Genomic DNA, 17,896 nt, shown 5'->3' on the forward strand with positions numbered 1-17,896 from the left:
CACACGCACACACATTTGTGTGTATGTATATGAATTCATGCATGACTGTAATTATGAGGCCAACAATTAATTTTCAAGTTCATTTGCGTGGGTAATGCCGAGAGATGTACCAAGACCCAGCAGGGCATATACATAGTACATATGAAAATGCTGATATTCACAGAGCGAGCGAGATAGAGAGAGGGAGCGAGAGAGTGGTAGATGTGTATATATATGATCCGAGAGTATGTACATGCACATATTTATTTTTATCATTCTTGAGTAAATGTATTTGAAAATTTTTGCGCTTTGAAGGTGGCTGCTATATGTTAAGGTTAAATATACATAACATATAGGCTATAGGGGCTATACGGTATCGAGAGCTTTTCAGTTTCGTTTAAATTTATATATTTTTGTGTTCTCCACACAAACGAGAAATATTCTTGGTTAACTTAACATAATGGCATGACTCAAACATTGATTCGCTTTTGGCCCCCTCCTTTTGTTTTCTAGACAAGTTCGCGTAATGTGGAAAATTGCTCATACGCGTTGACATTGTGAGTTTTCAGTCTCGTTTCGTTCCATTTCGCTCGACACTCAAACAGCAGTGCACAATAATTTAAGCTGTTCAAATAGAGAATTAATGCTTTTTCTCATTATATATACAAATACAAATTCAAATATACAAATTACTGCAGATATTTAATTAGAATAAATCTATTATAAATATGGCTGTCTGTTAAGCTGACAGTGTGGCATTTGGTCAATAGTTTATGGGAAATTATTTGGCAACAGCTAAATTACAGCTGTGATGCACTTCAAGAACGAGAGTGTGCGAGCGGGAGAGATCTATTCGTATTAGGCGAAGAGTGAGAGTGAGAGCGACAGCGCACAAAGAAATTATCTTAATAATTGACCTCATTTCCTAATAATTGCCTCATATATATGTAGATTATTTATGGTATATTTTTGTGGGCGCAGCGTGAAATTCTTAGTTGGCAAATAATTAGGATTTTTTTTATAAATAATTTATTCGGCTGTCTTAAAGTTAAGCTGGGTTAAGTCCAAGAGGTTACAAGTTGGTGGCAAAAAGAGCTAAATCCATCTTGGCTAATGGCTTTGGTGTGAGGTTTCTCTGTTGTGGGCAGAGCCAATTGGGAATTATAAGCGGTAGCTCGTGCTAAACACCTCAGGGAATAGCGGCTTGTGTAACTGATGTGCTTTCATCTAAGCCCTGAAACGTATATTAAAGCTTTGCCCTGAAGCGAACTGCCTGAGTCAGCCATTCAATTGATGGTACTCGACCTAAAATGGGAGAAATATCTACAGATGACTTTAATAATTACGGGGTCAAAGCCTCAAACAGTGAACGTATCGGGTCTGATGTATTTTACCCAGCAACTTTTGCTATCAATAATATTTTACAATTTTTCCCCCAACTAAAATTTGTTTTGCATTTTGCGACCATCCTTAACCCTTTCTCCATAACAATATTCTCATTTATCTGATCCTCCGAGGCATCAATCTTTGACAGCTCAGCATAATTTATAATTTCCACATTGGAGTTCATTCCGCATAGATATCTGTAGTTTTTTCATCTCAAACAGACATAGATCTGTATACCACATTTAACTATGCTAAATACAGCATCCAATACCAAAAAAATCGTTCATATTATACCAAAAATTCAATACTTATATACTCGAATAGTTATCTATCTAAAGTATTGTGTTAATGTATTTTTAAGATCTTGCTTAAATACCAGAAATATAAGAATTTTAAATGGCGATGAATTATATAGTAGATAATCGCAAATAGAAGTATACAAATTATACAATTTGTTTGTAATTAGAAAAAAGACATTAGCTAAAAGCCATTCAGTTTTGGTTTGTAGGAAAATTTGGCCATGCAGTCACATTCGAGAATTTCTATTCTATTCTCTTATAGAAGTGATATAGATGGCCATTTAGGGGCATTTAAGTGAAAGCCATTTGCACTTGGCATTTAGATGAACATCAAAGTAATTAAACTACTTTTAGTTTCGAATTGGCTCTGTCTTTTGCTTTTCTTCTGGCATTTTCAAAAATGAAACCAAATTGTTGCGCTTGGCCAATTCGAATGTGTGCCAGAAAGTAAAAGTTGAAACGATTTTTAATACGAAACTTTTAATGGGTGCAATTTACAATTCGATTTGCCAATTGAGCTCTTTGCCAGGTATTTCCCAAACGTTTTTCCTCTCTTCTTATTGTTCAATTATTTTTATTTTTTATTTTTTTGCCTTAGGTGTTCTTGCCCACAAAGTCAAGATCAAGTCCACAAGTTGTGCCAGAACCATTTGTATATTTATTTATTTAAGGGAAAAACCAGATCTTCTGCCTTACATAACGTAAACAAACAGGTGCAAAGTCCATTGCAGTTGCAACCGCAGTCTTAAAACATGGAAATCACGCAAATTGAATTTTACTTACTATATTTTCTATATAAAGAACTAAATTGGAAACTGGGCATTAAGTTACGACCATAGTATTAACTGTTAACTGGAAGTTCAAACAGGCTACTATACACAAAAATATTTTTTTAGTCAGATTGGTTAAGATATTTTTTTGTCTTTAGATCGAATGTCACCTACGCCCACATTCGACTTGCTGTAGATGTTTTTCCTGTTTGTGTTTTCAGCGAATCTGCTTTGTTTATTCTGAATTGTGGACTTTTAGTTTACGCACGGGGCAATTTATTTATTTATTGACCACATGGAGCCTTCGGTTTGGCATTCAATTTCCAATTTCAATTAGCATGTACAGGTATTTCGCTGTATCCGCAAAATGCCCTCATGTAAAAATACATGAAAATGCTGAAATAAACATTAAATTAAATTGCAATAAACATCGTATGCAAAGGTAGTTAGAAAAGTTCCCGAAAAAGAAAATTTAAGATAGAGGATTAGGAAAAATTACTTTTTCCTATAATAGAAATTGATTAGAGCGTTAGGATTATTTATTGTATTTTATACACATATGTATATACACGTATATGTTTATCGAGTATCTTTAGAAATTGCCATAGTATATAGACTTCCCTCATAATTCACATCTGCTTAGTCTAACTCAGTTAATGAAAAGAAGAGCTTTCCTTTTGTTTATTTTGCATATATTTGCACAATTTTAATGAATTTACTATGCAATCTTTACATTAACTTAACACACCTCCTATCCTCTAAAGGGAATGGAATTGTTGTATTTAAGCAAAAATACATTAAACAAACAGTTTAATAGTATATATACTTAAGTGCTGCTAGCTAAATCGCAACTCTAATTGAAAATGAATCAAAACCAAGTTCAATGCTCAGTTCAATATCACAATTGACGTAGTTTCCTATGGATAATGTTTGTTCTGAATGATTTAAGAGCGTAAATATGAATGGGACCAAGTATGTAGAAAATTGTACAAAAATACGAAAATATATATGTATGTTAGAGTCGCACAAAGAGCAGATATTACGATATGAAATGTGGTTTTTGGTCTCTGGGTCTCTGGGTGTGTGTGTGTTTGTGTGTGTGTATGAATTAATATGGGCCTTTCTTTTTGTGAGCACCGCCGTCATCGTCTTTGAATCCACAACAATGAGTGGGCGCTGCCGCCCTCGACTACCCACCGAGATATCGGCTGAAAGCTATAGCCGAACTGGCTGAGCTTTTCGCCACACATACGCATACGCACACACACTTGTACACTCAGACACACACACGCATGCATACTCGGTCGTCGAGGTTTGGACATAGATATATAGAGATCGGCTACCTACGCCGTAAAGGAATATCGTGCTTTTTTGTGAAACAAATGGCAAATGGTGAAACGAGTAAAATTGGTGAGGCGAATTTCGAATGGTTTGCAGTTTGAAAAAATTCTTCGTTGAGGATAGATCGCTATTTTTTAGGAGTAAAGCAAATTGTAAGCCACATCAAAAATAATCAACTCTAATAGAATATGAGCAAACGAATGCATAATTATAAATGCATATCAGTTTAAATAAAAAATGGAAAATGGAACAATTACACTACTACAGAACAATTATTGTGTCGAGCAATCAACAAAGTGTATATATTTTCGAATTGAAATCGTGATCTGCCCGCCCTCATTAAACTGGTTCCATTTCAAAATGGAATTATGACAAAATATGACAATGCCAATGTCTGATTATATAAGAGCTAAAGACATTTGATACCAAGTGAACATTAATGAAGTTGATTGCTAATTAGCAAAGCAAGTGTGAAGTGTCAAATCTGATCCGAATCTAAATGTTAAACATAATTTTCAAATAGAATTTAAACTTTAATTTATAATCATAAGAATTATAAAATGAAGGCACATAATGTTTTGAATCTGGCATAACTACCGAAAACGATTTTTTTGAAAGAATAATCAAATTCGATATAATTGAATTGAGAATTTTGGCGTCGTATGCTCTGTCAGGAAAAATTCAACTCAAGGACATTTATAAATAACGCAAATTTAGCTGCAGCTCGCGCCGATCTTCATCACACTCACACTCACGCATACACACACACACACTACACACGAATATATAGTCATGTATATAGAATTTTGCTAGTCAAGTATGTATGTATTTATAGAGAGTGTGAGAAATAAATGTATATAGATTTTATGATATGTATATACATACAAGCGCATATATGTATAATGCTGACGATATTATTTGAGAAATACATTTATTTTTAGTGATTGATCTTGTTGTGAATAGATAAATTTGAGTAAATATATACACAAGTAGACAACTATTTTATAAAATTTTGTTGAATACTTTGCTCTGCCGTTAAGTGGCACACAGTCTGTTTATTTTCGAACTGAGCAAAAGCGCCGAGTCAGCCAAGATTTGTACATCAGCCACCTCTAGGAGGAAAACAACTCTCTCGTGCGTGTTGACATTTGAACGATCGACTACAGAGCCAAAACGTGCGATACAAAATTCAGATTCGTAAATTTGGGCGTTGACAGAAAAGAAACAAAGCCAAAACCAACACCAAAAAAATAAAGAAAAACTGTTTAAAACTGGTGCAAAGTGCAAGCAACAACAAAAATACAAATTACAAAAAATAAACAATAGATAAAAGAAATTGTTAATAAAGTTGATAAACTTTTTGATATTGCAGCGAACGAGTTCAACGAATATTTCTTGTGCTTAACAGACACAAAACAAATCGATCAAAATGTTCAAAAACCATTTGGAAATGATTGGGCGCAATGAGAGCCCCAGCAAGAAGGCCAAATTCTGGCAATCCTACATCAGATCCCTGAAGGGTAAGTGTACTGAAAGATATATGCTCAAAACTATCAGTAGTATCTCTGGCAGCTAGCATCTATTGTATTGTATTTTGTGAGAAGCAGCCTATGAAAAGTATTATAGAACTGGTAGCTACATAAATAGCTCAGCAGCATATAGAATGTTGGTCTATTTTTTGGCAGGTGTCACTTTTAAAAGCTACACTCACAGTCCCATAAATGTGAAGAGCTTTTTTTCGAAATTATATTTAAAATATATGTATCTCTTTTATATATGCATATTGAAAATATTTTAACTATGTGCTCATGAGCCAAACAAAGCGAGAAAATGCGGCTGTTGCGCCAAGGCAAAATAACTAGGCGCTCATATTGGGAATACAAAAGAATGAAATGAAAAACGAAAAGAAAAAAATAAATTCAATATACGAAACACATAAATGAAATCAATTTTTTGGCAATGAGCCAAATGGCTGAAATAGCGCAAAAATTCAGAAAAGCCTTATGAAGTAAGGCGAATAATAGTAGTGTATATAGAAATGTGCATTAATATTTGATTCGTTTCCAAACACTCGATAGGCTCCGAGGATATTCGTGCCCATGAAGCGCCAAGAGCTTCTCGCCCATACAGCTCGTACCTGGATTCGCCCACATACAGGAGCATCTACGATGAGCCCGCAACGGCCAACGAGCGCGTTCAGTCATCTGGCTACAGATACTTGCCAGTGAGCCGCGACACCTACGGCTACTCGCCACGTGCCATCTACGATCATCATTACAGCAGAACAAGTAAGTTGGCCCGTTGAATGAGCCGTTACTCTATGTACTACTACTTTTCCTACAGCAACAGCGACAGTAACCCGCACAACTCTTTTGCCTATGAGCTTTGATTGATTACTTTACTTTACTTTCATTCATGGCTCAATCATGCCATCAATCAGTGCATATCGCAGACATCTATCCTGAAGACTGAATTGCTAACTGCTAGTTAATTCAAGGATCAGCCTCTTCATAAATCCATCAATCCATCAACCAATCACAATTATTAATAGTGTGGAGAAAAGTATTTGACTAAGTTCTAGTCTAACTATCAATATATTATTTACTGATTTTGCATTCTGCAAATCCATTCTGCATTTGCATTCGCCCTGCAGCACACCTTGAATCGCTGACGGTATGCTAAAATTACGCTACATTTTTCTGTATGATTTCATAATTATATAAATAATAAAAGAGATGAAAATGAAAGAACCGCCGCACAGCCAAAATAGAATTACGTCAATGATTTTTAGTATTTAATTCTTTTTCTCTTTTCTTTTTGGCAAAGGCCCACAAAAGTTGTAGGCAAAATATACACATGTTCATAAGCTTTCTGCTGGTAAACACACACATAGACACACACACACACATGCAGAGATACTCCGTTGGATATTTATATATACATACTATATAGCGGTATACATAAGGCTTGGGAGAACATTTTCTATTTGCTCATGCGTGCTCCGGATCAAATGACTGAGGCACAAAATTTTAGATACACATTTTGTTTCTTTAACAATTTCGCGATTGTTGATAATTTGTCCATTCCCCTGCTCTATTTATTTAATACCCTACACACATCCCTGGTACCCCCACAGTCAAATGTACTTTTTGTTTTTCAAAACTAACCAATTTTTTCTTTCTTTCTTTTTTCTCACAAAATGTTTCAGAAAAAACATAAATGTTTATCGACACAGAAAAAATAAGAAAAAGATTTTAAGAAAATATATTTATACAAAATATATATAACATACATATACATATATACATATGTATATGCTTCAACGCAGCGTACTACGAATCTTTTCTCTCTAGACAAAATCAACATTTAGTTATATATATATATACAATATGTTTAGTAAATATTAAAAGAAGAATCTGTAGCCGTAGCTGTGTGTAGTATAATACTCAGAATGATTTCTAGCCCTGTTTCTTATATAGTCCTTATGTTGGCTGAAATTCAATAAAAAATATTAAACTTTTTTTTTGAAAACATTTTCTTTCGCTGTGGAAAACGTTATTTTTCAATAAAGCATTTAACATTCATGAGACTCACAAGGTATTTTGTATCGTATTCCGAATTTAAGCATCATGTGATTTCATATTCATGACTTTTCCATTCCCAAGGCTTATTTAGTTCAAATGCAACTTTTTTAATATTATATTTTCAATTTTTGTTTCTTTTCTGCTGACTATTTTTTGTTAAAACCCGCTTTTATTGGATAAATATCGTACGTATATCCAACTGCTTTTATTGACAAATGGGAATTAAATGCATACGCAAACGCAAAACGCTTCGAGCCCCAACTTAATAGATTTTAATAAACTCTTATTCTACCTTCAAATGTAAGCATATTGCAATTGTTGTTTGAGTTACGTTTAATTTGCTTGCTTTTGCTTTTCGATAGCTGTATTTCAATATTGATTTTAGTACACCTGAATATTGATATAAATACTTTCTTTCCACAGTTCCAGCTAATTACGATGCAGAGAAGGCATGGAATGATCATTTGAAGCGCATGCAAGAAATCGAGCGCAGGTGTGTAGACATATATTACATAACACTTTAAATGTAGACTGCGCCTCAATTGAAATACTTGCACTTATCTGTCTGTGTAAACAAATTAATTTATATGAATTCACCTGCTTCTGTAGACAATCAAAGTATATATCTTCTAATATATAGATAGGTAGCATGAGATTAGAATATTCATAAAGCTCTCATTGGGATGATTTTTGCATATTATTGATAATCATATAAGGGACCTAACCAAACATCTCATATTTTCAGATACCCATCTCGCTATGGTCTCTATTTGAGAGACAAGCCACTCACACCAAACTCTTTGGTGCCTTTGGAATACGAGCCAGAGGATAAGCTGTTGGCTGAACTCAACAAGGGTAAGGATATCAAAGACATTTTCTAAATACGTCAAAAAAAAAAAACTCTCAAGAACATCAACAAATTGAGTAACCAACACAACAACAACAACAACATCAACATTTATATAAAAATCTACGAAATTTAAAATTTAATTGATCGAATCCAAATACTTAAAAAAAAAAAAAGATTTGTAAAAATGTCAGAAAATTACAAAATGTAAGCACGAAAAAAAATAGCGAACATCTATTCGAAACAAAGCAAAAGCAACAACAACAGAATTTTTTCAAATTCACTCAAACAAATTTACAGACATTAAAAACAACAACAAGAACAACATGAAACACCAATTCGAAACTTGACAAGCTAATTTTTTAACCCAAGAAATTCGCTTTGTTCAAGTTTCCATTTGACGATTTCTAAATTCGAGTATCTGCCCGATCGAACTATATGTCTTTAACTCTGTATCGTATATACTATATCTTGCAGCAATTCAAGTTTGAAGCGCTGAGCGTTTACATTCGAGAAAAGCTAACTGGTTAAAGGCTTTTGTTTTGGCATAGCTTTAGTAAATTGTAAAATTATGCAGAAATTGTTAATGATATGATAATATGTCTGTAAAAAGAATCCAGCCCCAATATAGTAAATGAAAAACAAAACAAAACAAAATAATTTCGTTAAATGTTTCATTGTATGATATGATGCTTTACTTAATTTTTATTTTTAACTTATTTATACAACATGAGAAAAAACAACGAAAGTAATAAAACCAAACAAAACATATTTAAAATAAAAACAAATGCTAATTTTAATTTAGACATACTCAGCAGATATCATCCATTAAAATTTATAAGCATTCATATATCTCTCAATATATATTAAACATTTTAACTTCCCGTTGCATTCAGATCATGTCAGCTCACTCGATCCCATCAATAAACCCCAAAGTCCACATCCAACTACTTTAAGCCCTAACCACTTTTTTTCTAACAGCTGTACCATAGATAAATGTGAGCTCAATATATACATATATAAATATGTTCTGTATGCAATTTCATGCATATCTATGTGTATATAGCTGGAAATCTATATGAACTGAACTCATTACTCCGAGCGAAACTTTAGATTACTACAAAAGGAATTAATCAATAAAAACTTTGAAATACAAACAAACTGTGTTTTGCATATAATTTTTGTCGACAAATGAGTTTTTCTGTCGTGTTTGCCTATTTTGAATAATTAACTACTTTGATTAATTTTTAAAAAGTATTTTTTGTTTTTATTTCTGTAATTTGATTAATACTATCTGTTGTCCCTCGTCCACTAGTGCGTTCGTCTATATCATCTCTTCGTCGCCCTCCCAGCTTCCAACTACTAAAAAAGAACATAGATACATACACTGTGCGGTGCCTGTAAATAAACTGCCAATACTTAAAAGACTAAACCTTAAAATCAAATGAAATATTTAACGAATCATCGTATGTTCAATGTATTCAACTTGTTCAAAGTTCTCGTTTGGCAGTATTCCGTTGAAATGCAAATTGCATAAATATAATTGTGAAACATCCATTGAATTGTTGTATCAAAAATTTCAAATCAAATTGTTTCGTGCCCACAGTTTTGTAATTTTGTACTTTGTATTTTGGTTAGTGTGTTGTTAAGGGTTTCGATATATGTATGAAATCATCGTTGGGTTGCTTTTTGGTTGGTTTTGTTTGGAAACTAATTTGGTAAGTACTAGCCTTCTTCTAATGTCAATTCTAATACGACTGCAAATGCAATGACAAAGCGATGCATTTGATTAATGTGAACGACGCAAGCAGTCAACAGAGCAGAGCCACTCAACTGAATATATTCTTATATTCTTCTCAGAAAAAGTGCAGTGCACACACTTCTTTGACGTAGTCAAGAGACCTTTGAGCTTACTTAGCTAGAAATGTGGAGAAAAATAAGCAAACATGTCAAAGGCATTGTCAAACAGATTCCCTTATCAACAGGAGAGAGCACATTTTTATTCACGTCTCCATTCGTTTGTGTGTGCCTCGCAGCTCTTAATATACAACTAGCTGGCTAAAGTGACTTAAATTTATATTTTGACATTCTTTGAGGAATTGCCAACAAGCTTGCTCACTCTAGTAATAGCAATATATTTAATCTTGAGCTTCTGTCTCGACTCATCTAAAAGGAATAGTGAACGCGTCTTATGCAGAGCGAGTAGGATTATCCTTTTAAACTAAATTATATATATTTTGTAAATTTTAATTAGCTAAAAAGATAATTCTATACATTGGTCTTCATATGGACTACATTTATTTATTTGATTCTATGTCGTATGGATTTCAAATCTTATACGTAGGTCATCATTATATTGTACGATAAAGATTAATTACAAAGTGAAATCAATATAACACCATCTTTAGTTGAATAAATTTCGTTAATATTACGATATTATGTATATGCGCCTTAGCAAGTGTTAGTTACTAGTAACACATTGAGGCCATTTTCTAATTGAGCTTTCTCCAGGCGGTTGATATTTATAAGGGGGCAAAGGTTAAGGTTCATAAATTAATAGAAAGCTATCATCTTCTAGAGACTGAAAACTTCAGGAAACGTATTATCGTTGAGGCAACTTGAGTGCTGGCTTGTACTATAGCATTATATATTTGTGTATTATTTCTGATATTTTGCAGCACGTCGCTCGGCCTCGCCGTTCCGTCCCAGCCGCACGAGCAGGGCTGGCAGCGAGCCCTACGTGCCTCCGCCAGTCTACTGGAACCGTGAGAGCAGCGTGCCACGTGGTGGACCATCGGTGTTCGATCGCGCCACCAGCTTGGCTCCGTTCACGCGGCCAAGCTTCCGTGCCAGCTCGCTGGAGCCGTTGGATGAACTCTTTGAAAGTAAGTTGCCAACAATTTCTGTGGCCCCGGCCGATGCCGAGGCCGATGTAGCAGCTGCCACTAGGCCTTCGATTTTTGAGCGCGCCGGCTCGCCAAGTCCCACTCCTGTCAAAGCCGGTCGCTGGGGACCACGCCCCACCGAAGTCGCCTACGATGCTGAGGGTAAAAATCGAAATTCTTCTTATCCGTTTTCCTTTTATACAAGAAGAGACAAAATTTACTCGTTGTTGTTTTAATGGCAATGATGATAATGACGCCACTGATGCTGATGTTGATGAACGTGTTGAAAAATTATTGCCATATTTTTCGCGATGCGTTCGTATCTGTTTCAGTGACAGTGCCTGTCGGCAGAATTTGTCAAAATATTATATATATATATATATATCAAATTTGTTTTTGGCTGTTATTCAACATTTTTATTACGTACTGCAAACAGCCATGGCAACAAAAATATATGTTAGCTCAGCAGTAAGCGCCGTGCTTAAAGTACTTAAACCTAAGCGCTACTTCCCCTCCTTCATATTGCTTTTAGAAATGCTTTTCGTAGCGCCTGTTGCCTATCCTGTTGAAATTATTCACCCGCTCTCTCTCTTTGGCCTATCTACATATACTCTTCATGTTCTACTTCCCTTTTTTTTTGGTAATTTTTCCAACCTCACATACGCATGGGAAATATCAAGAAAAAAAATTGTTTATGTTGTCTTTTCTTGTTTTTTTTGTTTAATTTTTGTATTTTAGTTTAAAAGCCAAGCCAAACATATTTTTCTTTCTGCTCTTCTTGTATACATTGCAATACAACAACAACAACAAAACAACAAACAATCAAATCTACAAATCTTATTGCATACCCTTTACCAACAACACGATGACTCTGCTACTTGACAATGACAACAACACGAACCCAATCGCTATGTCGAACCACAAACAGGACTTCCAATCTTCCATCCACGCAACCGCTTCAGGGATATGCTGAGCCCCAGCCCCAAGCTGCCGATCTCGTCGATTGTGCGCGATCCCTTCTGGTGGGATGTGGATGATCTGGTGCCCTTCCGAGCCACCTCGGTGCCCCGCGCCTCGAGCCCCGTGGCCCGTGATTCGTATTTGTCGCCGGTGAAGAACCGCTATCTATGGTCGAGACACCCAGCCAGACCCCTGACACGTAAGTACTGGCAAGCCGACATACACTGCCAATATACAGATATATATTTATTTTGTATATACAATGCAAAGCACCCTGTATATATTCTTCTCTTGCTCTTCACTGGCAATCTCTATACCACTATCTTGGAATTCATGAATCTCATTTCAAATGCTGCTCAAAGAAAACTTATTCAAAGCATGAGCGAGTTGCATATGATAGATATAAAATCTTAGACATACTTGGTCGAAACTTAGTTTATTGAAATTCCCATTGTAATTTTATTCAAAATGGATCTTTTAACATTATTATTTTTATTTTATTTACATTTTTTTTGTGCCCAACACAGCTGAGGCAGAGGATATTTTCTAAAACATAAAAAATGAAACATAAACATCAAAATAAAGCCAAATCACAACTCAAAATCGTTAGCTCTAATAACAACCGATGCTATATCACATAGCACTTCTGTAATTTTTTTGTACTTTAATTTACATAAATTACATGTAACGAAATGCAATACAAACAAATTGGTAAGAATATTATGTAAAACAAAAACAAAACAAAACAAAACCCTGCAGCATGTCCAAAATACTGTTCGTGCATACTATCCCGTAGAACCCCTTGATATTCGTAGTAAATTCACATACTTTTATATACTTATATAGATTTTAGTAGTGGTAACAATTATTTGACAATTTGAACAACTTTAGAAAATTGTGATTAACCAATTAGAAATTACCAAAATTTGCTTAGAAAATTTGCACGCAAACTTTTTCATATATGTTTTCTTTATCGATTCAGTTATGATAACATTTGATTAACGAATTATTTCCCTACAGCTCACCGCTCAATTTTGTAAACGAACGAAAACGAACTATGAAACAACAACAACTACACTTACAACAACAACAACAACAACGAATGCATCAATGGGGTCCCCAATAACCAACAACGACTAGCTTTTTGGTTTCCAAGTCAAGAACCGGAAATCAGTGAAAGTAGCAAAATATATCTATATAAAGACTATATATATAGCCTTTGAGTCCTCAACAACGATTGAATTTTTTCAAAACTGCCAGCCCCAGAAGATCCGGGTGCTGCCTCCACTTTAAAAATTGCCATCAAGTGCTTACTTCCCGTAGTAAATATAATAGCAAACATAATACTTATATAATAAAGGAAGGAGAAGAATGCAAAGGGAAACCTTTTTAACAACAACTCTCAATATCAAATTCTTATTTGCAATTTTATTTATTTTTTTTTTAGCTCATGTCTTAGTAATAAGTGCAAGTATATGAAAAACCAAAAAATCGATTTACATTTATTATAATAAAAGAATGAATCAAATCTCTTATGAGTCGCCCTTGAACAGCCCGAGCGCCATAAATTGTTCCTTTTTTGTATATCTTAGATGCTACATATATATACTATAATTATTTGTATCAATAACATAAAAAATACTCGAATTTCAAGTATAAATCGTTTCAATTTCAAAGTTCATAATAAAATTAATGCTGTAAGAATAGATGAACCTTTCACTGCATATAAGAGAAAATATCTGCCATATTATACATGCAAACAATCAAACACTGCGGCTTTGCATATTTTCAATTTGTAATATGTCTACAACAAAATATGAAATTCTGGAAAAAACAAAAAAATAATAAAAAGTTCAAAAAGCCCAAAGCGTTTTCGATTTACATTTACTCAGATGCTGCCTGCCGTGCTAGTAATCCTCGAAGCCATTACAGATGGAGGAAAGAGACAAACAATAAGGTTGAACATTTCAGTTCATAATTTATTGATAATACTCGTACGTTACAATAAAATATAGTCAACTTTCTTACAGCCTTATGTTTTATACTATATGTTATATATATATTCTAACTCTGTCTCTATACATATAAGAAACGCTTTACTCTTTTTGTTAGAGTTTGTCCGTCGAGCGTTTAAAAATTATTTAAAATATCTTAGTTTTCTTACTGAAAAGTTTTTCAGTCAAAGTTGACTAAAAATGATTTAATATTTACATGCAGGAATAAACCAATGGTAAAGAGTTTGAATAAAAATAGAAATGGTTAATATTTGTTTTCATATATATTCGGTTTTATACTCTGAGGCGGAATAAAGCCTGGCAGACCCCATGAAGTATATATATTCATGATTAGGGCGACGAGCTGACTCGACTTAGCTCTGTCCATCTGTCTGTCCGTATGAGCGCCTAGATCTCAGATGATATGAGAGCTAGAGAGCTGAAATTTTGCATGTACTTATACATGTATGTATGTTTACCATAGCAGTACAAGTTTATCAGATTTTGTCGATAACTCATCTGATAACTTTTCTTATCGAGAATAATCGATAAATTGACTGTGGTTTTTTTTTAGCATAATTTGAACACTTTTAGGCCTGCAAGCTCCCGATTTATTATATATTTATTACATTTGATGAACACGAAAATTTACAGAATTTGGATACCACGCCGCCTTCGCTCTCAATTTGAATTTCGTATTTCAAGTACTAGAGACTTGTGCTTTGGAGTGTACACACATTTTAACCATATGATCACGCTCTGAAAGTTTCAAAATAATAGTCCTACAACAAGAGAAATTATTAAGTTCTCACAGTATTGCAGCGCACCCCCAATGCACTATGGGAAAAAAGTACGATATTTTGGCATTAATACAATTTTTTTGTTGTCTCAAACCGCTAAACAAATATTTTTTTCCAATTCTAAATTCATTAGATAGAATCAAAATATTTTTGTTAAATTTTTGGGGACTACCCCTATTATTTGATAATTTTACAAAGTCAGCTGATTCAGCGCTGCATTGCAATGTGAAAAAGCGCGCCAAGTAGATCGCAGCTTTTTAGCTGTATAAAATTTATTTGTTAATCGCATAAATTAAAACTTAATATGGAAAAAGTTAATAAAGGTATATATAATAAGTGTCCGTAGTGATTTTGTATACTTCTGTGTTTTTGTGTAACTGTGCAATGTGTTGTTCATGTGTATTTTTAGCTTAATCCTAACAAATATGTTTGTGTTCTGTGGAGTATAACTTTAACAGTCCTCGCTAGGCCTCGGCAGTTTTAGCTGAGGGTAATTAACTAAACCATATACTATAAGGACCCATTAATAACTTTTGCCCGTTTTTGCCCCTTTTCCCGAAAATTGACATGTTGTAGTTGCGCTTGAGTTTAGACGCTCAGTGCTGCTGGAATTTTGGAGATGCAACAACCGCCAAAACGACGCTGTAATATCTTTTATTGCCGAATCTTTTAACAACAATGTGAACGAAGATCTTGAAAAAATTATCCAAAAAGAAGTCGAGGAATTTAGCCAAGCCGACTCAAGTATTGCATACTAAAAATATTAACTCGTCAATCTTTAATGTTAAAAGCGAGAATTTACAGTATGGAATTAGCCCACTTCACGCGTGGATTAGAATTTTTGAATTTGTTTTAAATGTTTCCTATAGAATTCATATAAAAACGTGGTACGTTAAAACTATGGACAAAGAGCTTGTACAGTTACGCAAGCAACACATTCAAGAGAACTTGTGGTCAGAATTAGGTCTTAATGTAAGTAAGCCAAAACAGAACGGCAGTGGTAGTACCAATGATGACAATACTGCTAGGAGAGCTTTTTCTAATACTAAACTGTTTTCAGATATTTTAAAAATTGATTATGAAATTATAAAGAATTTTTTTATAATATTAATTGCAATATCTTCCGAATTTAGAATTAATGTCGAAAAATTTAAAGACTTCTGCGCCCACACTTTCGAGCTTTACATGAAATTGTATGATTGGTACCCAATGTCACCGACAGTACACAAAGTATTGGTACACGGATACCAAATAATGAATAAATGCATTGTTCCTGTCGGAGTGCTTGGAGAGAACGCATCTGAAGCCAGAAATAAAATATACAAGAATGACAGAAGATCTCATGCAAGAAAATGCAGCAGATTGAATAACATAACTGATGTTTTCAACAGAGCATTAGACTCTTCGGATCCTCTATTATCAAGCCTTTGCCTAAATGAACGCCAAAAATTAAATTAAAAAAGGAATATTCCGACTGAAGTCGTTGCACAATTTGAATCTCCCGACCATATTTTGAAAAATCATGAAGGTGATTCAAGTGACGAATGGACAGAAGACGAGGATATTGCATTTAATATTGAATTAGAAGAAGAATGAGACTAATTTTAGTTCAACAATATGAAAATATGAAAAATCATGAAGGTGATTCAAGTGACGAATGGACAGAAGACGAGGATATTGCATTTAATATTGAATTAGAAGAAGAATGAGACTAATTTTAGTTCAACAATATGAAAATATGAAAAGAACTGTCAAATTCATACTAACGGCAAAAAATATCAAAGAAAAAAATTATAGGGGTCAAATCAGGGTCAAATTGAAAAAACCAAAAAAATCCGAAATTAAATTAAAGTCTGAAGAGCATCCACAAAAAATTTCATATCTCTAGCTCATTATTTGGAATTAATGCCAAAAAAATGGGATTTTTTCCCATAGTGCAATGCAGTCGCTGCTAACTGCGCCGTCAGCAGAGCGCGTGATTATACTTGCGTGTGAATGAAGAAGTGCAGAAGAAGTGCAGAATCAGCTTGGAGGGTTCAGAGTATCTCCTAGTCGAGCAGTCTCGACTGGAGCCTTTTTACTTGTTTTTTTTTTTTTTTCATAGATTCCTGCGCATTCTATTCCCACCATCAAGTACAACCCGTTCCCCCTAAATTTGCAAAAAGCGTACTTAAAGTAGTTAAGACTTGAGCTTCAGCAACTACACACATTTTAGTTTTATGTCAACTTATTTGGAAATTCTTGCTGACCGATACTATTTGAATGTTCATGTCAAATTTATGTGGCAGATAAGAGAGTTTTTGACATGAACTGAAATTGAAAATTAATGGTGCCGAATTTGTATCTACCAAAGGGTAGCGAGAAATTAAAATGAGCAACGGCCAATATGAATGGAATGGTTTCGTGAACGCTGCGTGCCTGGACTCTGACCTTAATTAATTTAAAACATCTAGAGCTTAGTCAACTAATGGACAGCGCTGTAAACATGTCATAGAACTGTCCATGTTTCCATTTCTTTTCTGCCAATGTCATTTATCTTTTCATTTGCTGTAGCTGCTCCTGCTGCTGTTGCTGCTATCGTTTCCTCTTTCCACTTACTTTTTTCGTATGTTCAACAATTTTTTTGACTTTGACGTTTTTGGCGTTTAGCACGCAATTGTTTCGCACTTTTTGTTTGTCTTGGTGTTCTTGTTGCTGTTGCTCCTACTGTTGCTGTGCTGAGTCTGCAACGAGTCCTTCGAGTCCTCATGGACATATGCACACGCTCCATTGTGCTGGAGCGCCCTAATTTTCTTTTCTTTATTGTTTCTGACCATTGCCTACAATGTTTTATTTTCTCTTGCTGCTTCGAATTTTTCTTCTATTTAATTATTGATTCACACCAGTTCGATTGGCTAAGGTCATTCAATGTCAATTATATTTCCTGCCTGGGTTCTGTTCTTTGGAGATTTGATGTTCATGTCGCTTTTTTTTCTTACATCATTTCAATTACGTTTAACTGTTGTTTTGATGTGTCCCTCGATGATTTGGCAAGTGGTATACCGTTGATCC

The 17,896-nt window shown here is 34.3% G+C and overlaps 2 protein-coding genes across 16 annotated transcripts in view; one reads left to right on the forward strand and one right to left on the reverse strand.

The window, feature by feature from the left end:
- The window catches only part of Gyc88E (Guanylyl cyclase at 88E), a 53,548-nt gene that overhangs the window by 11,970 nt on the left and 23,682 nt on the right, over positions 1 to 17,896 (reverse strand). The window lies entirely within an intron of this gene.
- Positions 3,767 to 13,918, forward strand: Mf (myofilin). 6 transcript variants are annotated; one of them, XR_001916418.2, is made up of 9 exons: positions 3,767 to 3,927; positions 5,148 to 5,295; positions 5,854 to 6,063; positions 7,783 to 7,852; positions 8,105 to 8,214; positions 10,885 to 11,253; positions 12,020 to 12,250; positions 12,579 to 12,762; positions 13,072 to 13,918. XR_001916418.2 is itself a non-coding variant. In XM_018018566.2 (8 exons), the coding sequence occupies exons 2-8, from the start codon at positions 5,205 to 5,207 to the stop codon at positions 13,089 to 13,091; spliced, it is 1,101 nt and encodes a 366-aa protein (XP_017874055.1). In that variant the 5' UTR covers positions 3,767 to 3,927; positions 5,148 to 5,204; the 3' UTR covers positions 13,092 to 13,918. The 6 variants fall into 6 exon arrangements, 2 of the variants coding, with proteins under 2 accessions (XP_017874055.1, XP_017874056.1); XR_001916419.2 differs by having other exon boundaries at positions 10,885 to 11,091; XR_016268479.1 differs by lacking the exon at positions 3,767 to 3,927 and adding an exon at positions 4,784 to 4,909.

This window comes from Drosophila arizonae, chromosome 2 (assembly GCF_054131065.1).
Source record: "Drosophila arizonae isolate 15081-1271.41 chromosome 2, UAZ_ARI_1.0, whole genome shotgun sequence".
Taxonomy (NCBI): Eukaryota; Metazoa; Arthropoda; class Insecta; order Diptera; family Drosophilidae; genus Drosophila; species Drosophila arizonae.